Source organism: Carassius carassius, chromosome 41 (genome assembly GCF_963082965.1).
Source record: "Carassius carassius chromosome 41, fCarCar2.1, whole genome shotgun sequence".
Taxonomy (NCBI): domain Eukaryota; kingdom Metazoa; phylum Chordata; class Actinopteri; order Cypriniformes; family Cyprinidae; genus Carassius; species Carassius carassius.
In genome coordinates, this window is record NC_081795.1 from 18,533,703 (window position 1) to 18,553,442 (window position 19,740).

General features: G+C 39.4%; 1 protein-coding gene across 1 annotated transcript in view; it reads right to left on the reverse strand.

The window, feature by feature from the left end:
* gbe1b (glucan (1,4-alpha-), branching enzyme 1b) overlaps positions 1–19,740 on the reverse strand; it is a 174,252-nt gene that overhangs the window by 9,276 nt on the left and 145,236 nt on the right. The window contains exon 15 of the mRNA XM_059533431.1: positions 14,223–14,340. Coding sequence (XP_059389414.1) covers positions 14,223–14,340 — 118 coding nt within the window. The remainder of the gene's footprint in view (positions 1–14,222; positions 14,341–19,740) is intronic.

The window sequence follows — 19,740 nt, forward strand, 5'->3', positions numbered from 1 at the left end:
CGGTTCTTTCGTTTGGTTGTGCATCTTTTTTTTTCACACTTTTTCGTTCCACTCAACTTTCTGTTAACATGCTTGGATACAGCACTCTGTGAACAGCCAGCTTATTGGCAATTAACTTTTGTGACTTACACTCCTTGTGGAGGGTGTCAATGATTGTCCGAGGCCATTTTGAAAGCTCAGGAAACCTTTGCAGGTGTTTTAAGTTGATAAGCTGATTGGCATATCATCATATTCTAAAAATAAATGAAATAAATGAACCTTTCCTCAACATTCTAATTAATTGAGAAGCAGCTGTATATATATATATATATATATATATATATATATATATATGCACACACACACACACATTAGGGCTGAAACGATTCCTTGAGTAACTTGATCACAAAAAATGAGGCAAACTCATCTGCCTCGAAGCCTCTTTTAATTTATTTTAAATCTCACGTCAGGTTCTTTCGCAATGATTTTTTTAATGTGACACAACGCGTTTACGTCACCCAGAAAGCGGAAGGAGACACAAGCGCTGTGTCCGAAATCCCATACTGCAAGGAGTCAGCAGTGTTTTGATTTGAGGGCGCGGGCAAAGGTAAAGAGAACGTCGTGGCGTGTGTCCATTGCAAGATAGAGCTGGCATACCACAACTACGGCCCTATGATTTCTGCGATGCAGAAAACGCGGAGGGAATCCCAGAATCCAGTCATAAAAATGAAAATTTACAGTTTAACGCGGAATGGCATAGAATTTGCCAAATTTTTAATGAATGAATCAAAAATAGGTCATTGCACTTACATCAAATCACGATATGGAGTAATATCTGTAAATATTAAGCCGGAACAGTATATCTAAATATGAATCCTGCATGTTCTGTGTGTTTCTGTTAATGAATGGAGCAGAAGGGCGACTTCCTTTATCACACACACTGAAGCATGCGTGACGCTCGTGGTAATTTCAGCGTCTGCTGTCTCACTAAATAAGGACATGAACACATGGAACAACATCTCCAGAACTGCTCTGACAGTCACTTCATGAGCATTTGACCGTTTGATTTGAGTAAAACTAGCATCACATTACATACACAGAACTGTAAAGGTACGTCAACCTGTCAAAATAAAAGTCCGGTTTAGTTTAAAGACAAGTATTTGCCAGATATGTACAGTATTACTATTGTTCATAATGTACATGTAGCCTACTAATGTAGGCTAATGTAGCCTACTACTAAAAAAAAAGTTAAGTTCGCATAATTTTCAATAATTAAAAGATAAATGTTTTATGTGTTTAATGTTTAATGTGCATCTCAGAAAATGTTTTATTTAAAACCCCAACTGAATGCACTTAAATGCACTTAATTAATCTGTCAATTTTATTGTCATTGTTCACAGTACAAGTACAGACAGAGAAACAATGGGTAATAATTAAATGTTTATTTTTGATGTATGCATTACATTCTATGCAATTAAAAAATACAAATTTTTTTTTTCTAAAAAAGGAAACTTAATTGTTCATTTTAAGAGACCCAGGAGTCTTATTTTCTCTTGCATAATTAATATTGAACTTTAATTAAGCAAAAACACATTTTATCCGATGACTCGATGTGATTTTTGGTAGAATACTCGATTACTAAAATATTCGATAGATTCGATATTCTAACCTCTACCATGATCTGTTCCAACAGGTGAATGGGTGAGGTTCATTTGCCCAAGAACAACGTGAGGATGATCATCTCTAGCATTGCTGGTCCCAAGTGCGCATGGTGGACGGAAAGGAACTAAAACCGGGGCCCCATCCTCTCCACACTTCACCGTCCAAAATGGCCTACTCTACTGTGTCGCACAGCGAAGGGGGGAGGAAAAAACTTTGTTAGTGGTACCCCGGATGAAGACAGAAACAGTGCTAGAGTTGGCTCACTCGCAACCCCCTGGCGGGCAACCTGGGGCCCGAGAATACCACTCACCGGGTTAGGGATCGCTTCCATTGGCCCGGGTTGGAAGCAGAAGTCAAACGTTTCTGCCAGGATTGCCCAACCTGCCAGAAGACGTCCCCACAGAAACCTCCCCCCAGCCCGCTTTTTCCACTGCCCATCTTTGGGGTGCCCTTCGAGCGCATCGGGATGGACCTCGTAGGGCCACCAGCACATCTTGGTGTTTGTGGACTATGCCTCCCGGTACCCCGAAGCCATGCCCCTCTGTAAGGCTAATACCAAGACCATCGCCCACAAGCTCTTCCTGCTATTACTGACCGACCAGGGGACCCCCTTCATGTCCCGGCTAATGGCTGACCTGTGCAAACTCCTTCAGGTAAAGCAGCTAAAAACCTCTGTTTACCACCCCCAGACTGACGGCCCTTGTGGAACGGTTCAACCAAACCCTCAAGTAAATGCTATGGTGGGTCGTGGCCAAAGACAGGCGTGACTAGGACATCACCACCAGGGACCCGGTCATAGTGGATGTCAACCCGGAACTGTCGGCGACCCAAAAGACAGAGCTGCAACACCTGGTCGGTCAGTTCCCAGATGTGTTCTCGTGATCCAACACAAGATCCACACCCCAGCTGGAGTCATCGTCCGGCAACAGCCCTACCGTGTCCCAGAGGCTCGTCGGCAGGCTATTGAAGAGGAAATTCAACAAATGCTGAAGTTAGGGGTATTTGAGCCATCGAACAGCCCTTGGTCCAGCCCTATCGTCATGGCCCGACAGCACCCTCCGCTTCTGCAATGACTTCCTTGCCTGAACGAGGTCTCGACATTCGAAGGCTACCCCATGCCTCGGGTGGATGAACTTCTCGATCGCCTGGGAAGGGCCCGCTATATTTCCACCCTGGACCTCACCGAGGGATACTGGCAGGTTCCCCTATTTGAAGCCGCCAAGCCCAAGACCGCCTTCAGTACCCCTGGTGGGCACTAGCAATACCGGACCCTCCCGTTCGGCCTACATGGGGTCCCAGCCACGTTTCAACATATGATGGACATCTTACTGCGGCCTCACCAGGCCTACGCCGCAGCATACCTGGATGACGTGGTCATCCACTCCGAGCGCTGGGAAGACCACCTGGACTGTCTGCGGAGGGTGCTGATGGAGCTACGTAGGGCTGGGCTCACTGCCAACCCCCGGAAATGCCACCTGGGCTTGACAGAGGCGAAGTACCTGGGTTTCCAAGTCGGACGGGGACTCATCCGACCACAGGAGAAGAAGGTCAAGGCGATATGGTCTGCACCCAGACCCAGCACAAAGACCCAGGTACGAGTGTTTTTGGGGTTGGCAGGATACTACCACTGTTTCATCCCTAACTTCTCCTCCTTAGCCGCCCTCCTGACAGACCTGACCAGGAAGGGGCAGCCGGAAAAAATATGCTGGACACCGGAAGCGGAGGAGGCGTTTAAGAAGGTGAAGCTGGCCCTCACCTCGGAGCCAGTCCTGCGTGCCCCGGACTTCAGCAGCCCCTTCCTGCTGCAGACGGATGCCTCTGACACAGGACTGGGGGCCATCCTGTCACAGGTTCAAGAAGGTGAGGAGCATCCCATCTTATACATCAGCAGGAAGCTGACCCCGGTCGAAAGGAACTACGCCGCCGTTGAGAAGGAAGCTCTGGCCATCAAGTGGGCAGTCCTGGAGCTGCGGTATTACCTCCTCGGGCAGAAGTTTACTCTCCTCACAGACCACGCGCCCCTCCAAAGGATGGCCCGCACCAAGCGCACCAAGTGACGAGCGTCTCGATTCCACATTCCACATCAGCGTCGCCCTGGTAATTCACGAGGAGCACCGGCTCGAGCCTCATCACGGGCTGATCACCCGCACCTGCCTCTCATCAGCCGGGCCTCATATAAACAGCATGCACACAGGAAAAGGGTGAGAAGCCTCTCCACGATCTAGCGCACTGACTTTCCTCTCTCTGCCTTCCAGAAAGCAGTCTGTGACCGGACTGTGACTTTGCCACGAGCACTCCACCGACTCACCTGCACCTGGACCTGAGTGAGAGCACCTTTGCACGCCGGATCACCGTCATCACCCCCGCAACCCTTCACTTTATAATAAAATCCCCCCTCCGGGGCTTTACACTTGAGTTTGCGCCTGCGTATTCCTTCCACCCCGCCACAATACATACATACATACATATACATATTGACGGAAGGCCAAAATGGAAAGAAAAAGATGTGTTTTCAAACGAAAACGTATTAGTGTGGACATGGCCTTAATCACCCTTATGCCCGGGTTTGGTGCTCAGTCGTGGTATTGTTGGCCCGAGACTCGAACCCACAACATTAGGGTTAGGAGTCAAACTCTCTAACCACTAGGCCACAACTTCCTCACAGCAAATGTAAAATGTAGTTCACTAATGAAATGTCATTTTAAAATAATTCTGTCTGGAGATTGTGTGAGTTTTCTTCAAAGAAAAACTCTAAGTGCTAAAAACTTTTTAGGGGTGATTAAAAAGAATAAATAATACAAAACTGCAATTTATACAATCTATTACATGCTTAGAGATGTGTTGAACAAATAGCAAGTTCACTGCCAGACATTATGCGCATTCTAATTTACTGAATTTCATGTTTCTGAAGGGGGAGAGCTAAGCGGTCTAGTTAGCTCAAGAAAACCTCAAAAGGGGCGATTCGCAGGAATTTTGTAATTAGTGTCTCATAAATATCATTGGAATTCAAACAATCCATTTCATATGCAAAACTTTAGGAAACAGACATAAAAGAGGAGACAAAGTTCGCACCAAATTGATGCTGGGGGCAAGAAATTCATATTTGTTCATCACTGCAAGGTGAAAGGGTAGTATTTTACACTCGCTCTCTGCCTCTGCAGTCAGACTCCGTATACCTGATTCTGCCAAATGCGCCACATGTCAGCATGTGCAACGCCTTCAGACAGCAAATGAGAGTTTATTGCTGATGGACCCATTAAAGAGAAGAAACAGGAAAGAGGGAGGAAAAGTTTACGTGGACCCGCGCTGACTTTTAAGCTGAAGCGCTTATATAAATCATGGAGAAAAATTGCACAGAATGGGGGGTCCTAACTGTGGCACCTGCCAACGATCACAATGATTCATTTCTATTTTATGCAGGTGTGTCAGCTCTGAGCTGCGGAAAAGACAAATATCAGAGCGAAATCATCGCCAAATACTGCTCTGTTGTCTGTGCATGACTTGCTTTATTCCCTACTGGGAATGCTACTGGTCACACACTTATTAAAATAAACTTTGCGTTTGGTAGAATGTGGGTGGGAAGCGATATTTTGCTTTCTGCATTAATAAAGTGCTGCAAAGAAAGAAAAAAGAGAATGTGTAATTTTGGGGGTTTAATTGATGAAGGCTGTCTTAATACAGCTGGGGCTTCAAGAGGAGATAAAAGAGGAATTTTTGCACAGGGAGCAGAAAGTCTTGCGCATAACCCAATGTACTTTAGATGAGGGTGAAAGTACAGTTAAAAATAAAAGCCAGGGATGTGCTGCAAACTACGTACTTTAAAAACTGAACAACTCTGAGTAATACCAATCAGCAGCCCTGTGTCATTAGGATCCACTAGACCCAAAGGTTTATGTGCTTAATACGCACTGTTGTGCTTGGAAATAGCTATGGCATGCAACTGAATTGAAGTGAATGCATTTTTTCGAAGTATATATTATTGAAAGTGGTCAATTTTTCCAAAAAGTGTGCTATTTGATCAAACAGCCAAGTAAACAGCTACGCTACATTCAATATAAAAAAGAAAAAAATGTCTGAGACAGTTTGGTTTGTGGAGGAAACATTTGCACTTATTGATATTATACCCGTCGTCGCCGTCTGTTTATTTTATTTTTCACATCAAGAGTTGTCTTTTTTTTCTCGTTATTGAACGAAGTAAATATCAGATAAAAAAGGAGTCCCAAAAACAGAAATATCTGATCATCTTCCATATCGCTGTAACTTTATATTACTCAACCAAGGCAATGACTGACACATTTGTATTGCATTCCAAAGAGCTTCGTTATAGTGGAAAATGAAACTGTGCTGACTGGCCCGGATCGGCATGGAATGGAACGGTTAGGCAAACAGAACCATTCGGTCTAATAGGGAAAAAGCAGCTTCTGAATCACCCATTAGTGAACGTCATGATTCAGTTCATCTGGAAGAGAAGACAAAAATTCCGAAGACCTCAGCTGTGTGAGAGCACTTTAAATTGAATGAGGACAAGACAAAGACAGTGTGTCAAATATGTGAGTTGAAACTGGCCTACCACAACAGCACATCAAGTTTGAAAAATCACCCGAGTTCTGTTAGTATGCCTATAGTATATTGTTGGTGTAAAGAAATTAACTGCTTTTATCTGCCAAGTTAATCAGTAATTTTACACGATAAAAATGTGCACATAAATTGCTTGGAAAACACTTGCGAATACGGCAGCCATAAAAAACGTACAGTAGCCCAGGCTAATAATAATTTCTCTACATTAAAAGTATTGCGTGTTTTGTATCATTAGTGCAGTGTCCGTTCTTGGAGCATATAAGCTCTGCCTGCATGAGGCGCGCCGCTTCCAGCTCGCGCTGTTCTGTAGTTTATTAAAAGTTTATTCGTTCTGAATGTGTCGTGTGTCCATATTGCACCAAAATGCAACACTGCACTCACATGGGTCCGTGTGAAGTCGATTGGATGAACGGTTCCCGACATAATGTAAATGCAAACAGAAAGATTTAGAAAGAAGAATATGTCCAGCCCCTCAGTCCGAAGCTTCGAATATTCAGTGTTGATTACTACCGAAGCATCGAAGCTCAAAAAATGGTATTCGGACCAGCCCTAATAACAACACTGGTAAATATTTTTTAAATGTGGAAAATAAATAAACAAAAGTAATTAACTAACTCACTATAGTCAACCTTACTAAATTATTTGGTTGTCAGATGTCCTACATTTAACCAAAGGAAGCATTTATATTTAATATGTAAACATCAAAATATGACAATTAAAATGAGTCTATTCTTGCTTTATCTAGCTGTAGACCATAAAATGCTGATTCTATGCTACAGATATTTGGATGTGCATTAAATGGATCAGTATTTATTCAGACTAATACATCACTATCAATTTCACAGGACCTATCAACTTCAGGACCACAACATACATCTGTCTACTAGTTAGCAGTAATGCATTCATATTCATATGCAATGAGAAGACTAAATCTCAATACAGTACTTTAACACATTTTTTGTATGAAGCAAGCAGCACTAATAAGTAAATCTCGAGCACTTACTGTATCCTTGACACTCTGTAAAAAAAATAAATAATAAATAAATAATTCAGCTTTAATAGATGACTGTTGCAGTATTCGAGCACATGCTACTATGTCAGATAAAACATTACGACTGCTAGCATAAGTAATTCAAGAAGCATTCACTGGTTAGACATATTTAACGAACCTCCTTTCACTCAATGAGTCAATGTTTTAAAATTGAATAAGAATTTGAGCGGCACTGAATAAGACATGTTGTTTTAATGTGTAAAGTGTTTAAACATTTTTTTGTAGACCTAGACAATTAATAATGTGTAGGGCTGCATGATTAATCGCATGTGATCGTCATGCGTGTCTCGTCAGTAAAGCTGGTTCTGTGATTAGTACTAAATATCCATCACCTGCTTTCAAATGGAGCGGCACTTACTATATAGAGCCGTATGTTGCTGACAAGCTACGCAATACCACGTAATAATCGCAGATGAATTGCATGCAGTTATGAACGTGATATTGCATAGCTTGTCAGCGAACTACGACTCCGTATATTAAGTGCCGCTCCATTTGAGAGCAGGTGATGGACATTTACTGCTAATCACAGAACCGGGTTTACTGACGAGACACGCATGACAATCACATGCGATTTATTGTGCAGCCCTATTAATTAACATGGATTCAGTGGACTCACTTATTAAAACAGTACAGTAAATGATTCAATGACTCATAACCAGTGTTATTTTAGTATCCTTGAAATGACATCACAGTTTTGATAAAAATTAATGTTTTTTTTTTTTTTTTTTAGCTTTTTCATTTTCATGAAGTAATTTTATTATTAGTTAATATTACTTTTTTAAGTTTTAGTTTCTGTAGATTAACAAATTTTATTTCTGTTTTAATTGTAGGTATTTTAGTATATCAATTTAAACTGAATGAAAATGAAAATGATGCCTTGGCGACTGGCTAAAATATATACATTTTTATATTTATATAATTTCTGTGAACTAGTTCAAAATATTTGAGTCAATGAAATGAAACAAAATCCCCATTCCTAGTGTGTAAGCACCTAAATCCTTTTTGGTGTCTGTGATCCTTGTAATCATTTTAGGGAAAAGAGCAGCATGACTATTCTTCAAAATATCGCATGTTGTGCTCCACAGAAAAAAGTACTGTAAGTCACCCACATGAAGGTGGATTTATTGTATTCATGAATTCAGTCTATTAATTTGGTCCCAAGCTATCACACAACTAAACAAACCTAAGCAAACAAACAACAGTTCTGCACATCTTTATTTCAGCACCTTTTACCTACAACCTCGAGATCCATATGCTCTGCTTAACAATTATTAATTTATGTTGAAAATTCAGGGAAAATGGAAAGTTTGCTTTTGAATTTTTATGGATCGTAATTAAATTGTCAGTAGGCCCTCAGGTAAGGAGATGAGGGGGATGACAAAGTGCTCAGAAGCTAGGGAGGAATGGAGACTTGCACCATGAGCTGCCGCCTGAAACGGGGATTTAAAATTTCAAGCTCTGCATTTAATTTCAATAAGGCCTCTGGAAAGAGAATACACACTATGAAAGCTGGAACCCAAGAGATAGAAAAACCTATCTGATGGAGACACGTGACTCGCTAGATTAACTGAATTATGACTACTATAGATAGTGTTGCACTTCTGATAAAGAGCCTAATACTTAAAATGAGCCTAAAGAACAGAAACAATATATAGGGACTTCATGGTTTGAAATGTGTGCATACATTATTCTAGTAATGCAAGGTTTAAAATGTTGAACATTGCTCCAGTTAAATTACAGACTATTGCCTTGAGCTTCAATAAAAGCTCTTACAGTTTTCAAACACATAAGGTGTTTTGTCTGCAGAATATGATCAACAGATGAGGACATCAGCTTGTGAGTGTTTCGTTTCTTTTCTCGTTAGATTTTAGTGCTGCTGTCATTGCTAAAATTTTTTTTTTTGCTTACTGTGTTTACCATGTTAGGCGCTTGCTGGAGTCGCGTTTGTTTTTATGTGTAGCCTATGGCGTGTTTTTGCACTTTCGGTTTGCTAAGTAGTAAGGAGTGACCTGCTGAATTCAATAACGAGGTATCAGGTGAGTATATAATTGGATAGTTTACCGTAACTGCCCTCATGTGAAGATCAATGAGTAAAGACCAGCGACTCTACCACGCAACTCCACCGAGCATGGACGGCACTAGGGAGGGGCTAGCAGGTGCCTCAGCACCCCCATAGCACCCCCACACATTTTTTTTTCCTGAAAGCAAAACTTAATATATTAAATTAAATAAACAAGTTTAAAATAAAATAAAATAAATAGTTTTTACCAATGACTCTTCTCTTCCTTCTCTGCAAATGTCTCCAGAAACTTCAAAAACGACATACTACCACAACAAAATTAACAACTGTTCTGATTCTTGCACACTTTTTTAAAAACCTTCTCTTCTCTGTCCTCCTTCAACAACTCTTAACTCTCCAAGCTGACAACTTTGCTAAATTATTCATAAATAAAACAACAGATATCAACCCACAATTATCCAAGCCACAAACTGACAAACACATCATAACTACAAAAACACACTCTCCCTCATTCTTCTCTTCACTCTTGGAGGCAGACATTTCAAAACTCATCCTTTCCAATCATCCTACTACCAGTTTGCTTGATCCTATCCCCACTCACCTCTTTCAGGCTATTTCTTCTCCAATTATACCTGCGCTTACTCACATGATCAACACCTCTCTTCACACTGGTACTTTTCCCACCGCATTTAAGCAGGCTCGGATAACCCCACTGCATAAGAAACTCTTTCTAAATCTAGCACTTTTAGAAAACTACAGACCAGTATCACTTCTTCCATTCATTGCTAAGACACTTGAGTGAGTTCAACCAACTCTCAATGTTTCTCACACAGAACAATCTCCTGGACAACAACCAATCTGGCTTCAAAAGTGGCCACTCAACTAGACTGCTCTGCTCTCGGTTACTGAAGGACCTGAGACATGCAAGAGCAGCTTCCAAATCCTCAGTACTAATCTTGGCTGCTGCTTTTAACACGGTTAACAACCATATCCTCCTGTCCAACTTCATGAAGACACCTCTCAGGTAGGTCCTTCAGGCTGTCTTAGAGGGGTAAGGTTTCTAAGTCAGAATTATTGCTACTGGGATTCCTCAGGGCTGAGTGCTTGGACCACTTTTTTTTTCCACCTACATGTCAGCATTAGGATCTGTAATTCAGAAACATGGCTTTTCCTATCACTGCTATGCTGATGACACTCAACTATACTTCTCATTCGGACCAGATGATCTGATGGTAGCTGTTTGCAGTGCAGCCTGTCTAAAAGACATTTCTGGCTGGATGAATGACCATCAGCTTCAACTCATAGAATTGCTTGTGCTCTCAGCCAACCCAGCACTTTAACCCATCTTCTCTACACAGCTATGTTCGTCAACCATAACTCCTTCCAGGACAGCCAGGAACCTTGGTATTGTGATTGATGATAAAGCTTGATGATCAGCTAAGCTTTACAGATGGCCTGGTCCTGCAGATTTGCCTTATACGACGTTAGGAAGATTAGACCCTTCCTATCAGAGCAGGCTACACAATTTCTTGTTCTTCTATTAAAGCTGAACTTGTCCAAGCTCTTGTTCTCTCCAGACTGGACCATTGTATTGGTCTATTGGTGGGCCTTCCGGCATGTAATATCAAGCCTCTGCAAATGATCCAAAATGCAGCTGTGAGAGTGGCCATCAAGGAACCAAAGAAAGCTCATGTCACACCTCTCCTCGTCAGTTTGCAAGGGCTGCCAATAGCTGCTTTCATCAAATTCTGAGGTACTGGTGTTTTCCTACAAGACAACCTCTAGGTCTGCACCAATATAACTTAACTTGCTAGTTCAGACTTATGTGCCCTCCAGAAGCTTGCATTCTGCAAATGAATGAAGCCTCGTAGTGCCATCCCAAAGAGGCACAAAATCACTCTCACAGGTTTTCCTGCACTGGTCCTAGTTAGTCGAACGGATGCCTATTTAAATTCGAGCAGCCAAGTTTTTAGCCATTATAAAAAAAAAAAACGAACAAAAAAAAAGAAAAGGAAACCTTCTAAAGAGTTTTTTTTGTCAGCACCTGACCAATTAATACTAGCACTTACCCATACTAACCCATTCTACTCTATAATTTTTTTTCTAATTTAATATATAAAAAACCTTGCTATGTGTACTGTGCTAGACTAACTGAAAATTGTCACAGCAAGTGTGTACTGTTGCCCTCTTGTTGGTCTGATTGCTTTTACTGATTTCCTCATTTGAAAATCGCTTTGAAAAAAAGCGTCTACTAAATGATTAAATGTAAATGTGTGCTAATGCTGAAAAAAAAAAAATCAGGATTCATTGTGGTACAAAGATTTTCAGGTTTAGAAATCACATTTAAACGAATATTTCACCCAAAAATTCCTGAAATGTATGTTCCCTAAGACCATTCAAGATGTAGATGAGTTTGCTTCTTCATCACAACAGATGTGGAGAAATTTAGAATTACATCACTGGATAACTCTGTAGTGAATGAGTGCCATCAGAATGAGAGTCCAAATGATTTTTATGCGTTTTGGCTTATTTTATTATAAATAATTATAAATAAAAGTCATCTTAAAGGGTTAGTTCACCCAAAAATGAAAATTATGTCATTAATGACTCACCCTCATGTCGTTTCAAACCCGTAAAACCTCTGCTCATCTTCGGAACACAGTTTAAGATATATTAAGATATATTAGATTTATTCCTAGAGCTTTCTGTCCCTCCATTGAACATTTATGTACGGTATACTTTCCATGTCCAGAAAGGTAATAAAAACATCTTCAAAGTAGTCCGTGTGACATCAGAGGGTCAGTTAGAATTCGTTGAAGCATCGAAAATACATTTTGGTCCAAAAATAAGAAAAACCACGACTTTATTCAGCATTGTCTTCTCTTCTGCGTCTGCTGTGAGCGTGTTCACAACACTGCAGTGTAGTGATGTCCGGTTCGTGAACGAATCATTCGATTTAACCGGTTCTTCTTGAACCAGTTCACTAAATCGAACTGAATCGTTTGAAACGGTCCGCGTCTCCAATAAGCATTAATCCACAAATTACTTAAACTGTTAACTTTTTTAACTTGGCTGACACTCCCTCTGAGTTAAAATAAACCAATATCCCGGAGTAATTCATTTACTCAAACAGTACACTGACTGAACTGCTGTGAAGAGAGAACTGAAGATGATCACCGAGCCGAGCCAGATAACGAACGAAAGATTGACTCCTTCTCGAGTAAAAACAGGGTGCATCGTTTTTCGGATCTCCCTCTGCCAGTAGTGATGGGAAGTTCGGTTCTTTTCCGCGAACCGGTTCTTTCGGACAGTTCGATTTAAGAAACCGGTTGAAAAAAATGGTTCACCGGTTCTTTTGCGCTCGACTTAATGACATCATTGGCAATGATTGCCCTTCATTCAAGCCTTGGTTTACCCGCGCTCATAACATGAGCACAGAATCAGTTCAGAATCAATCACCAAAAGAACCAGTTCAGTTCAGACGCACTGTGTGTCAGTCTGCTTCACACTGAATCATGCATGCATGATCATGTGTACTGGTGATCCGAAAACCGATGCAACCGGTTCTTGACTTGAGAACGAGTCATTATCTGGCTCGGCTTGGTGTTCATCTTCAGTTCTCTCTTCACATCAGTTCAGTCAGTGTACTGTTTGAGTAAATGAATTACTCCGGGATATTGATTTATTTTAACTCAGAGGGAGTGTCAGCCACATTAAAAAAAGTTAACAGCTTAAGTAATTTGTGGATTAATGCTTATTGGAGACGCGAACCGTTTCAAATGATTCAGTTTGATTTGGTGAACTTGTTCAAGAAAAAACGGTTAATTCGAATGATTCGTTCGCGAACCGGACATCACTATACTGCAGTGAACGTGCTCACAATAGACCCGGAAGAGAAGACAATGCTGAATAAAGTTGTAGTTTTTGTTATTTTTCGGACCAAAATGTATTTCCGATGCTTCAACATTCTAACTGACCCTCTGATGTCACATGGACTACTGTGATGATGTTTTTATTACCTTTCTGGACATGGACAGTATACCGTACATACATTTTCAATGGAGGGACGGAAAGCTCTCAGACTAAATCTAAAATATCTTAAACTGTGTTCCGAAGATAAACGGAGGTCTCACAGGTTTGGAACGACATGAGGGTGAGTCATTAATGACAATGTTCATTTTTGGGTGAACTAACCCTTTAAGGCTCCCTAAGAACTTAATGGGCCGCAGGTTAAGAACAACTAGTGTAAATGTGTAGTGCTTTAGGAAGAAAAAAGAAGAAAAATAAACTGTACATATTTTAATTACAGACTTGCCTTTTAGTCAAAGTCCAACAGCACTGGAGCGGTATTAACTTATTTGATCTAATAATTTATAGTGAAGACTATTCCAACTCTTTAAGTAAGGTTGTTTAATATACTTTCATTTCTCTGAATGTTTATTAGAAATCCTGATACAGTACTGCTGTTAGATAACTGAACACCACTGTTTACTTCATTTGCATCTATGCTTTGTTGTTTCCATTTGATCAAGTTCTTGTAATGTGATTCTTTAATCTTTATTTGATTACTGAATGTCTACTTGAGTGATTAAATGAGAATTTGTTTACTCGTTTTTAATTACTTAGGCAATGTTTACTTAATGCTTAAAGGCTACATTCCATTATTTTAATTAAATTTGTATATTTGGATTAATATAATTAAAGGGTGGGTTTAATACCATAATAGTTTTTGCTGTGGTATTAAAATTGGAATTGAGACATTTTACTGGTATTGTTTTTAATGCGCACTTGTAGCACTCTGAGCTCCATTTAACAAACATCCTCACATAGTTTCCACCACAATCAGCAAAGATAAAGAAAAACAGATTGTTGGCATATGAATGTTGAATGTTAATACATGTTTATGGAATTCAAATAGTATAGTTTGCTTACCAACATAGAGTTGGGCAGATTGTTGAATTCCATTGGCTCAGTGAAGAAGTCAGTGTTGTGGTCCAGTCTGCCATGGCCTCCATACTGGATTCCATCGGAGTCCAGTTTGATCTTATATCTGAAGCAGAGTGTGGTTAAGGAACCCAAAAAGATACTGGAGACAAAACTAATCAGAAGGAGAAGATAAATCAGTCGCATTACGGTAAACTATACTCTTTTCTTTCTTTATATGATTATAATGGACAAAGTATCAATTGAGGGATCAAATAAACACATGGATCCAGCTATCTACCAAAATACTTAGATATGATGGTATTAAAGATATAATTCAGCCAAAAATGAACTTTCTGTTAATATTTACTTAAATCTTCATGGTGTCCACTAGATGTGAACTGGTTGTCCACTTTCTAGAGACGTTCTTCAGCTCGTCAGAATGCAGAGCTGCACAGCAAGTCAACAACACTGATTGCTTTGAGCTCCTTCGGGACAATGACACACATTTACCCCATATAAACACGCGCACCAAAACCGATGAGCCACCACATCAACAATTCCAGGCAGAATTATTTATCCATTTCAAAATATTAATAATGTATTCCATCAAAAAATGTTTCAAACAACACCAAACGTGGACCCGCACAATTTCACTAAGTCTGTGCTACAATGACTAAATTAAATATTAAAAAAGTAATTGCCTCAAGTAAAAGACTCATGACCGGAATAAGAAACATCTTTGACAGTGAGCATAAAAGAATAATGAAGAGACATTTACTAAAAACTTGAAATCTTATTTCATGCTTTTATGTTTTATAGTTATACACCCCAACAAAAATGGGGACAGATGCCTTGAAAATTCAAAATGCTGAACATCTGGACCGCCTCAAAGATTTTCATTATAAGTGCATTAATGTTGAAATTATTGCATGCCACATGTCACAGATGCTGTTGATAGAGCTAAAGTTGAACTGAACAATTATTTAAAGACAACATAAAACAAGTGCACTTCCATAAAGAATAATTTTTTCAAGTGAAACAACATTAAATGGAAAATAATGTAGGTTAATATTGCTTCCCTTTACCAATGTGTACAAGGCTACACCATCACAGAAGAAAAGAATAAAGGCAGAGAAAATCATTGCGTAAAAATGTTTTATATTACATTTTCATTATGTATAACATGGATTTCACACATTTACACCTAAAATATTATATTAAATGTTTTATTTTTATTTGGATGATAACAAAAATAAATAAATAAATAAACATTATTTTAATAATTAATAATTTAATTTCCTAAATATAAAATATTGCCAAAATAACAATACTACTACTACTAATAAATAAAATAAGATCTAAGTATCTAGCAAACCTAAAAATCTAATAATAAAAAATCAAATCTAACAAAAAATGGTTTAGATGATGATGATGCTTTTTATTTGTATTATAATAATTGTCAATATTGGAGTTTTAATAATGTCTTTTCTACTTTTGGTACTGCATTGAATCGCCACAAAATCAGGATCCCGAAGAAAAACCAGTTCGGAACCACTGCTACCTATTGTACAATATGTGTTTACAAACCTATAGAAAAGCAAAATACTAAACATTTTAGTTATGTGACATGAAAAAACAAATAGCTGTGACTTTTGCCATTTAATTGCCATGTAAATATAGTTTTCACCCTCAAAGTATAAGTAAACAACTGTATTCCTGTGGCACAACGAATGAAAAAGTCCCCAGTCTCTCTTTTTATCTCTCTCTCTCTCTGTGTGTGTGTGTGTGTGTGTGTGTTAACCTTGGCCTCTCTGGGGTTTGAACAGTTGTGAGTTGTAACAAACGTGCAGACAGGCATCTAATTGGCTGCTTGAATAATCACCTCCTATCCCCATGGGCTTGCCGTGGGTTTTCGTGTTATCCTCAAACGCTCTCTTACTCTGCCCTGGAGCTGAAGCACACTTGCCTTTTTCTGCCAGCATGCCAGCTTTGATAGCAATGATTAAAAAGAAGTGTTTGCTTGGCGTATTGTTCCTGCTGAGGAGTACAACAGTTGCCCCCCCTCCCGACCCTACTCCCCCATACTCAAATTTGCATTGAATTCTCTCACTGATAGAACAAACTTCCTTTGTTATGGATATTCCAGAGATGTTACTGGGAAGAGAGTGAGAAAAACAAAATAATCTGATGCCATCTTTTTTCTCAAAGAGAATGAATGGGGCTTTATATAAGATGATTACTGTCAGGATTTATATAAGAAGTAAAGCATGCAAGTTGGCCTAAAATGCAAAAAACACCAAACATTTATTAGCACAGCTAATTTTGCTAATTTACAATTCAAACATGCTAACAATACATACTTGTTACATATCTTACATATTGGAAATGTGCCTCAAACTACATTTCTGCAAAACTCCAAAAATTTAAGTATACATGCAATTATCTGCAGTTCCAAGATTAAATTAAAGGAGACATATGACCTTGCTAAAATGAACATTATTTTTTGTATTTGGTGTAATGCAATGTGTTTATGCAGTTTAAGGAAAAAAAAAAAAAAAATATATATATATATATATAATTTTCCATATAATGTACATTTTTGTTTCTCCTCTGCCTTTCTGAAATGGATCAAATTTTACAAAGCTCATTTTAAAAAAGCGAGGTGTGCTATGATTGGCCAGCTATCCAGTGCATTGTGATTGGCTGAATGCCTCAAGCGTGTGACGGAAATGTTACGCCACTTAACAAACTGTGATGCCGTGTTCCAGGAGGACAAGACTCAGTCTAGCTGCTCTACTCGTGCACATCCCATCATAGGTTCTCTTTTAGCAGTTCAGTCAATGTACTGTAAGGTGAATAACTTGGGATATTGGTTTATTTCGGATTTAGTGGAATTAGTGCTTACAGGATACTTGAACTGTTTCAAACGATTCAGTTCGATTTAGTGAACTGGTTCGACTGGTTCACTAAGAAAGTTCTTAGTGATTCGTTTGCGATCCAGACATCACTAGATGAGACAAAACCAATAAGACCCATTACAAACGAGGCATTTGTTGCATCCAATTGGCAGAAACATTATTATGATTATAATGACTTATAGTGTCTTTTTATGCATTGTGTATCGTGCTGCGTAAACATATAACCATGTCTGCATTTGTGATTGAAGAAACAACAAACAACAAGCGCTACTCTACACTGATCAAAACTGACGTTTGAATCATCATTGGCAAATTATTTCAATATAAAAATATACTTCCATGCTGTGAGTCAGAAGCACCAGACTGTCCATGCAAACTTGGAACTGCTCCACTTTATGGAAACAGCCTTTTTGCCACAGACGCATTGTAGGCTGCTGTATCAGGAAACAGTCCTCATCCTCCATAAAATGCACTTCACACATCTGAATATTTGGGCTGAACTGTTCTGGAATAGTGTTGTAAATACAACTTAGCCACTGATTTCTAGTTGTGTCCTCTTTTGGAAGGCCAAACAAAGTAGTTTTGCTTTCACAAATGAAACGCACAGCATTTTCACAACATGACGGCAGTAACAGCGTGAATAAAAGCTACGCCTTCTTTCTTTGTGTGAACATTTGGGGAGCGTTATGTAAATCTTCCCACATTGTGACATGTTAGAATGGGCGTGGTTGACTTAACTTTTATAAAGAATATATCTTTCGATTTGAGACTTTAGTCTTTGCAACTTTACAGATCTTCTTCATGCACCAAGAGCTTGTAACATTCCAAAGAGAAATGAAAAATGAAAATCGCATCATATGACCCCTTTAACTCCAGTGGCTGTAAATATATAGTACATTTCCTTGATAGCTCACCCTGTACAGCAATGCACTCGCAATAACAAGCACTCAGGTTTGAGTTCTGTGAAATGTTTTACAACAGAGAAGCTCAAGACTTGCAGAAGCAAGATAAAATCACACGGTAGCATATGTGTTTTCATGTCATGTTTGTTTTTGGTCACACTATTGGTTTAGGGTTTAATGCCACTCATGGGACATTTAATTTCTGAACAGCCGCATAAGGTACAACAACTTCGGTAATAAAACATGGCCAGAATTCACATCGGTTTTGAATAAAACTGAATGCACTTTGAGGGCCACTCACTGGAAATTTTCCTTTAAAAGGTGTCACAAAACATGCAAGAATCATAGCATCATTTTGTAGAAGTGTCGCCACAGGCACAATTTCCTAGTGAGGTTTTCTAGCATGTAAGCTGGAACACTGAATGAAATAATACATGACTGAACATTTGTTCTTTTTCTTTTTACTTCTTATGACGAAATATAGATATATTTTGTAAAGAGTTAAATCATTAGCTTTACATTTTAACAATGATTTAGCATTTGTCTTCATCCATGGTATAAAATGAAGACACAAATAAGAACATAACAAATCTATCAGTTTTTTAATGAATATTTTCTGTGCAGAGCAAAAAAATAGAGACTCTAACCCCTAATGTGACCCAAACAAACACTACTGTTAGCAAGAATGTAAAATAATCACTTCATAACCTGAGTTTCGGCTTATTGATTAAAACTGCAGCTAATGTTAAATCTAAATTGAATTTATATATATATATAAAGTCTAATTTAAATAATAAAAAAATAAGTAAGTCTCCACTTCTTCAGCTCAAATGCAGCATGTAATCTAACAAGCTATTTTCATTCAAAGGTCCTTTCATTTGACTCAAGTTAGTGTTCTACATTGCACTGAAGCCTAACAAAGCCTACAAAATGCAATTGCTTACAGATCAAGCACTGTTACGTGCTGTTAAAACAGCTTCAACTTTGACCCTGTTTGCTTGCTGTCATTTCAAAGAACAGCCTCTGTTTAGTGGACAATTTGCATGATGTATCATTACATTAGCAGAAAAGCTGACAGATGGAAGGTGTCAAAGGCATATTGTGAGAATCTCCCTGCTGAAATGAACCACTTAAACCAGCCTAATCTCTAAAAAATAAAGGTTATAAAAAAGGTTTTCACAAGGATGCCTTAGAACAGTGTTTCCCAACTGGGGGTACGTGTACCCCTAGGGGTACATGAGCAGTCCCCAGGGGGTACGTGGGATGATTCTCAAAACATTATAATAATCATGTTATAATATGGAAACCATTCAGTTAAGTCACCCTGTCCTTCCCCCCAACTGATTCTCAGCCCGCGTGTCCGTGGCCGCGCGCGCGCTGCCGGGCGGTAGTGTAACCATAGCAACAGGCAGAGAGTCTAGCTTTGAGTAAAACAGAAACACTAGCTAGCTATGGATCAATGGCTAAAAAAACGCGCGGCTCCAAACAGCAGCAGTGCTAGCGGCAGCTCAAGTGAACCAAAGGAAAAAAGAAAGAAAGCTGATAAGTCAAAGTACCGTCAATTTCATGAACAGTATGTCGTTTTCGGTTTTACGTCCACATCTACTGAACCGCCTCAGCCGCTGTGTTTCCTCTGCGGGGATGTGCTCTCTAATAATAGCATGAAACCAGCCCATTTACAACGACACCTAAACACCAAGCATC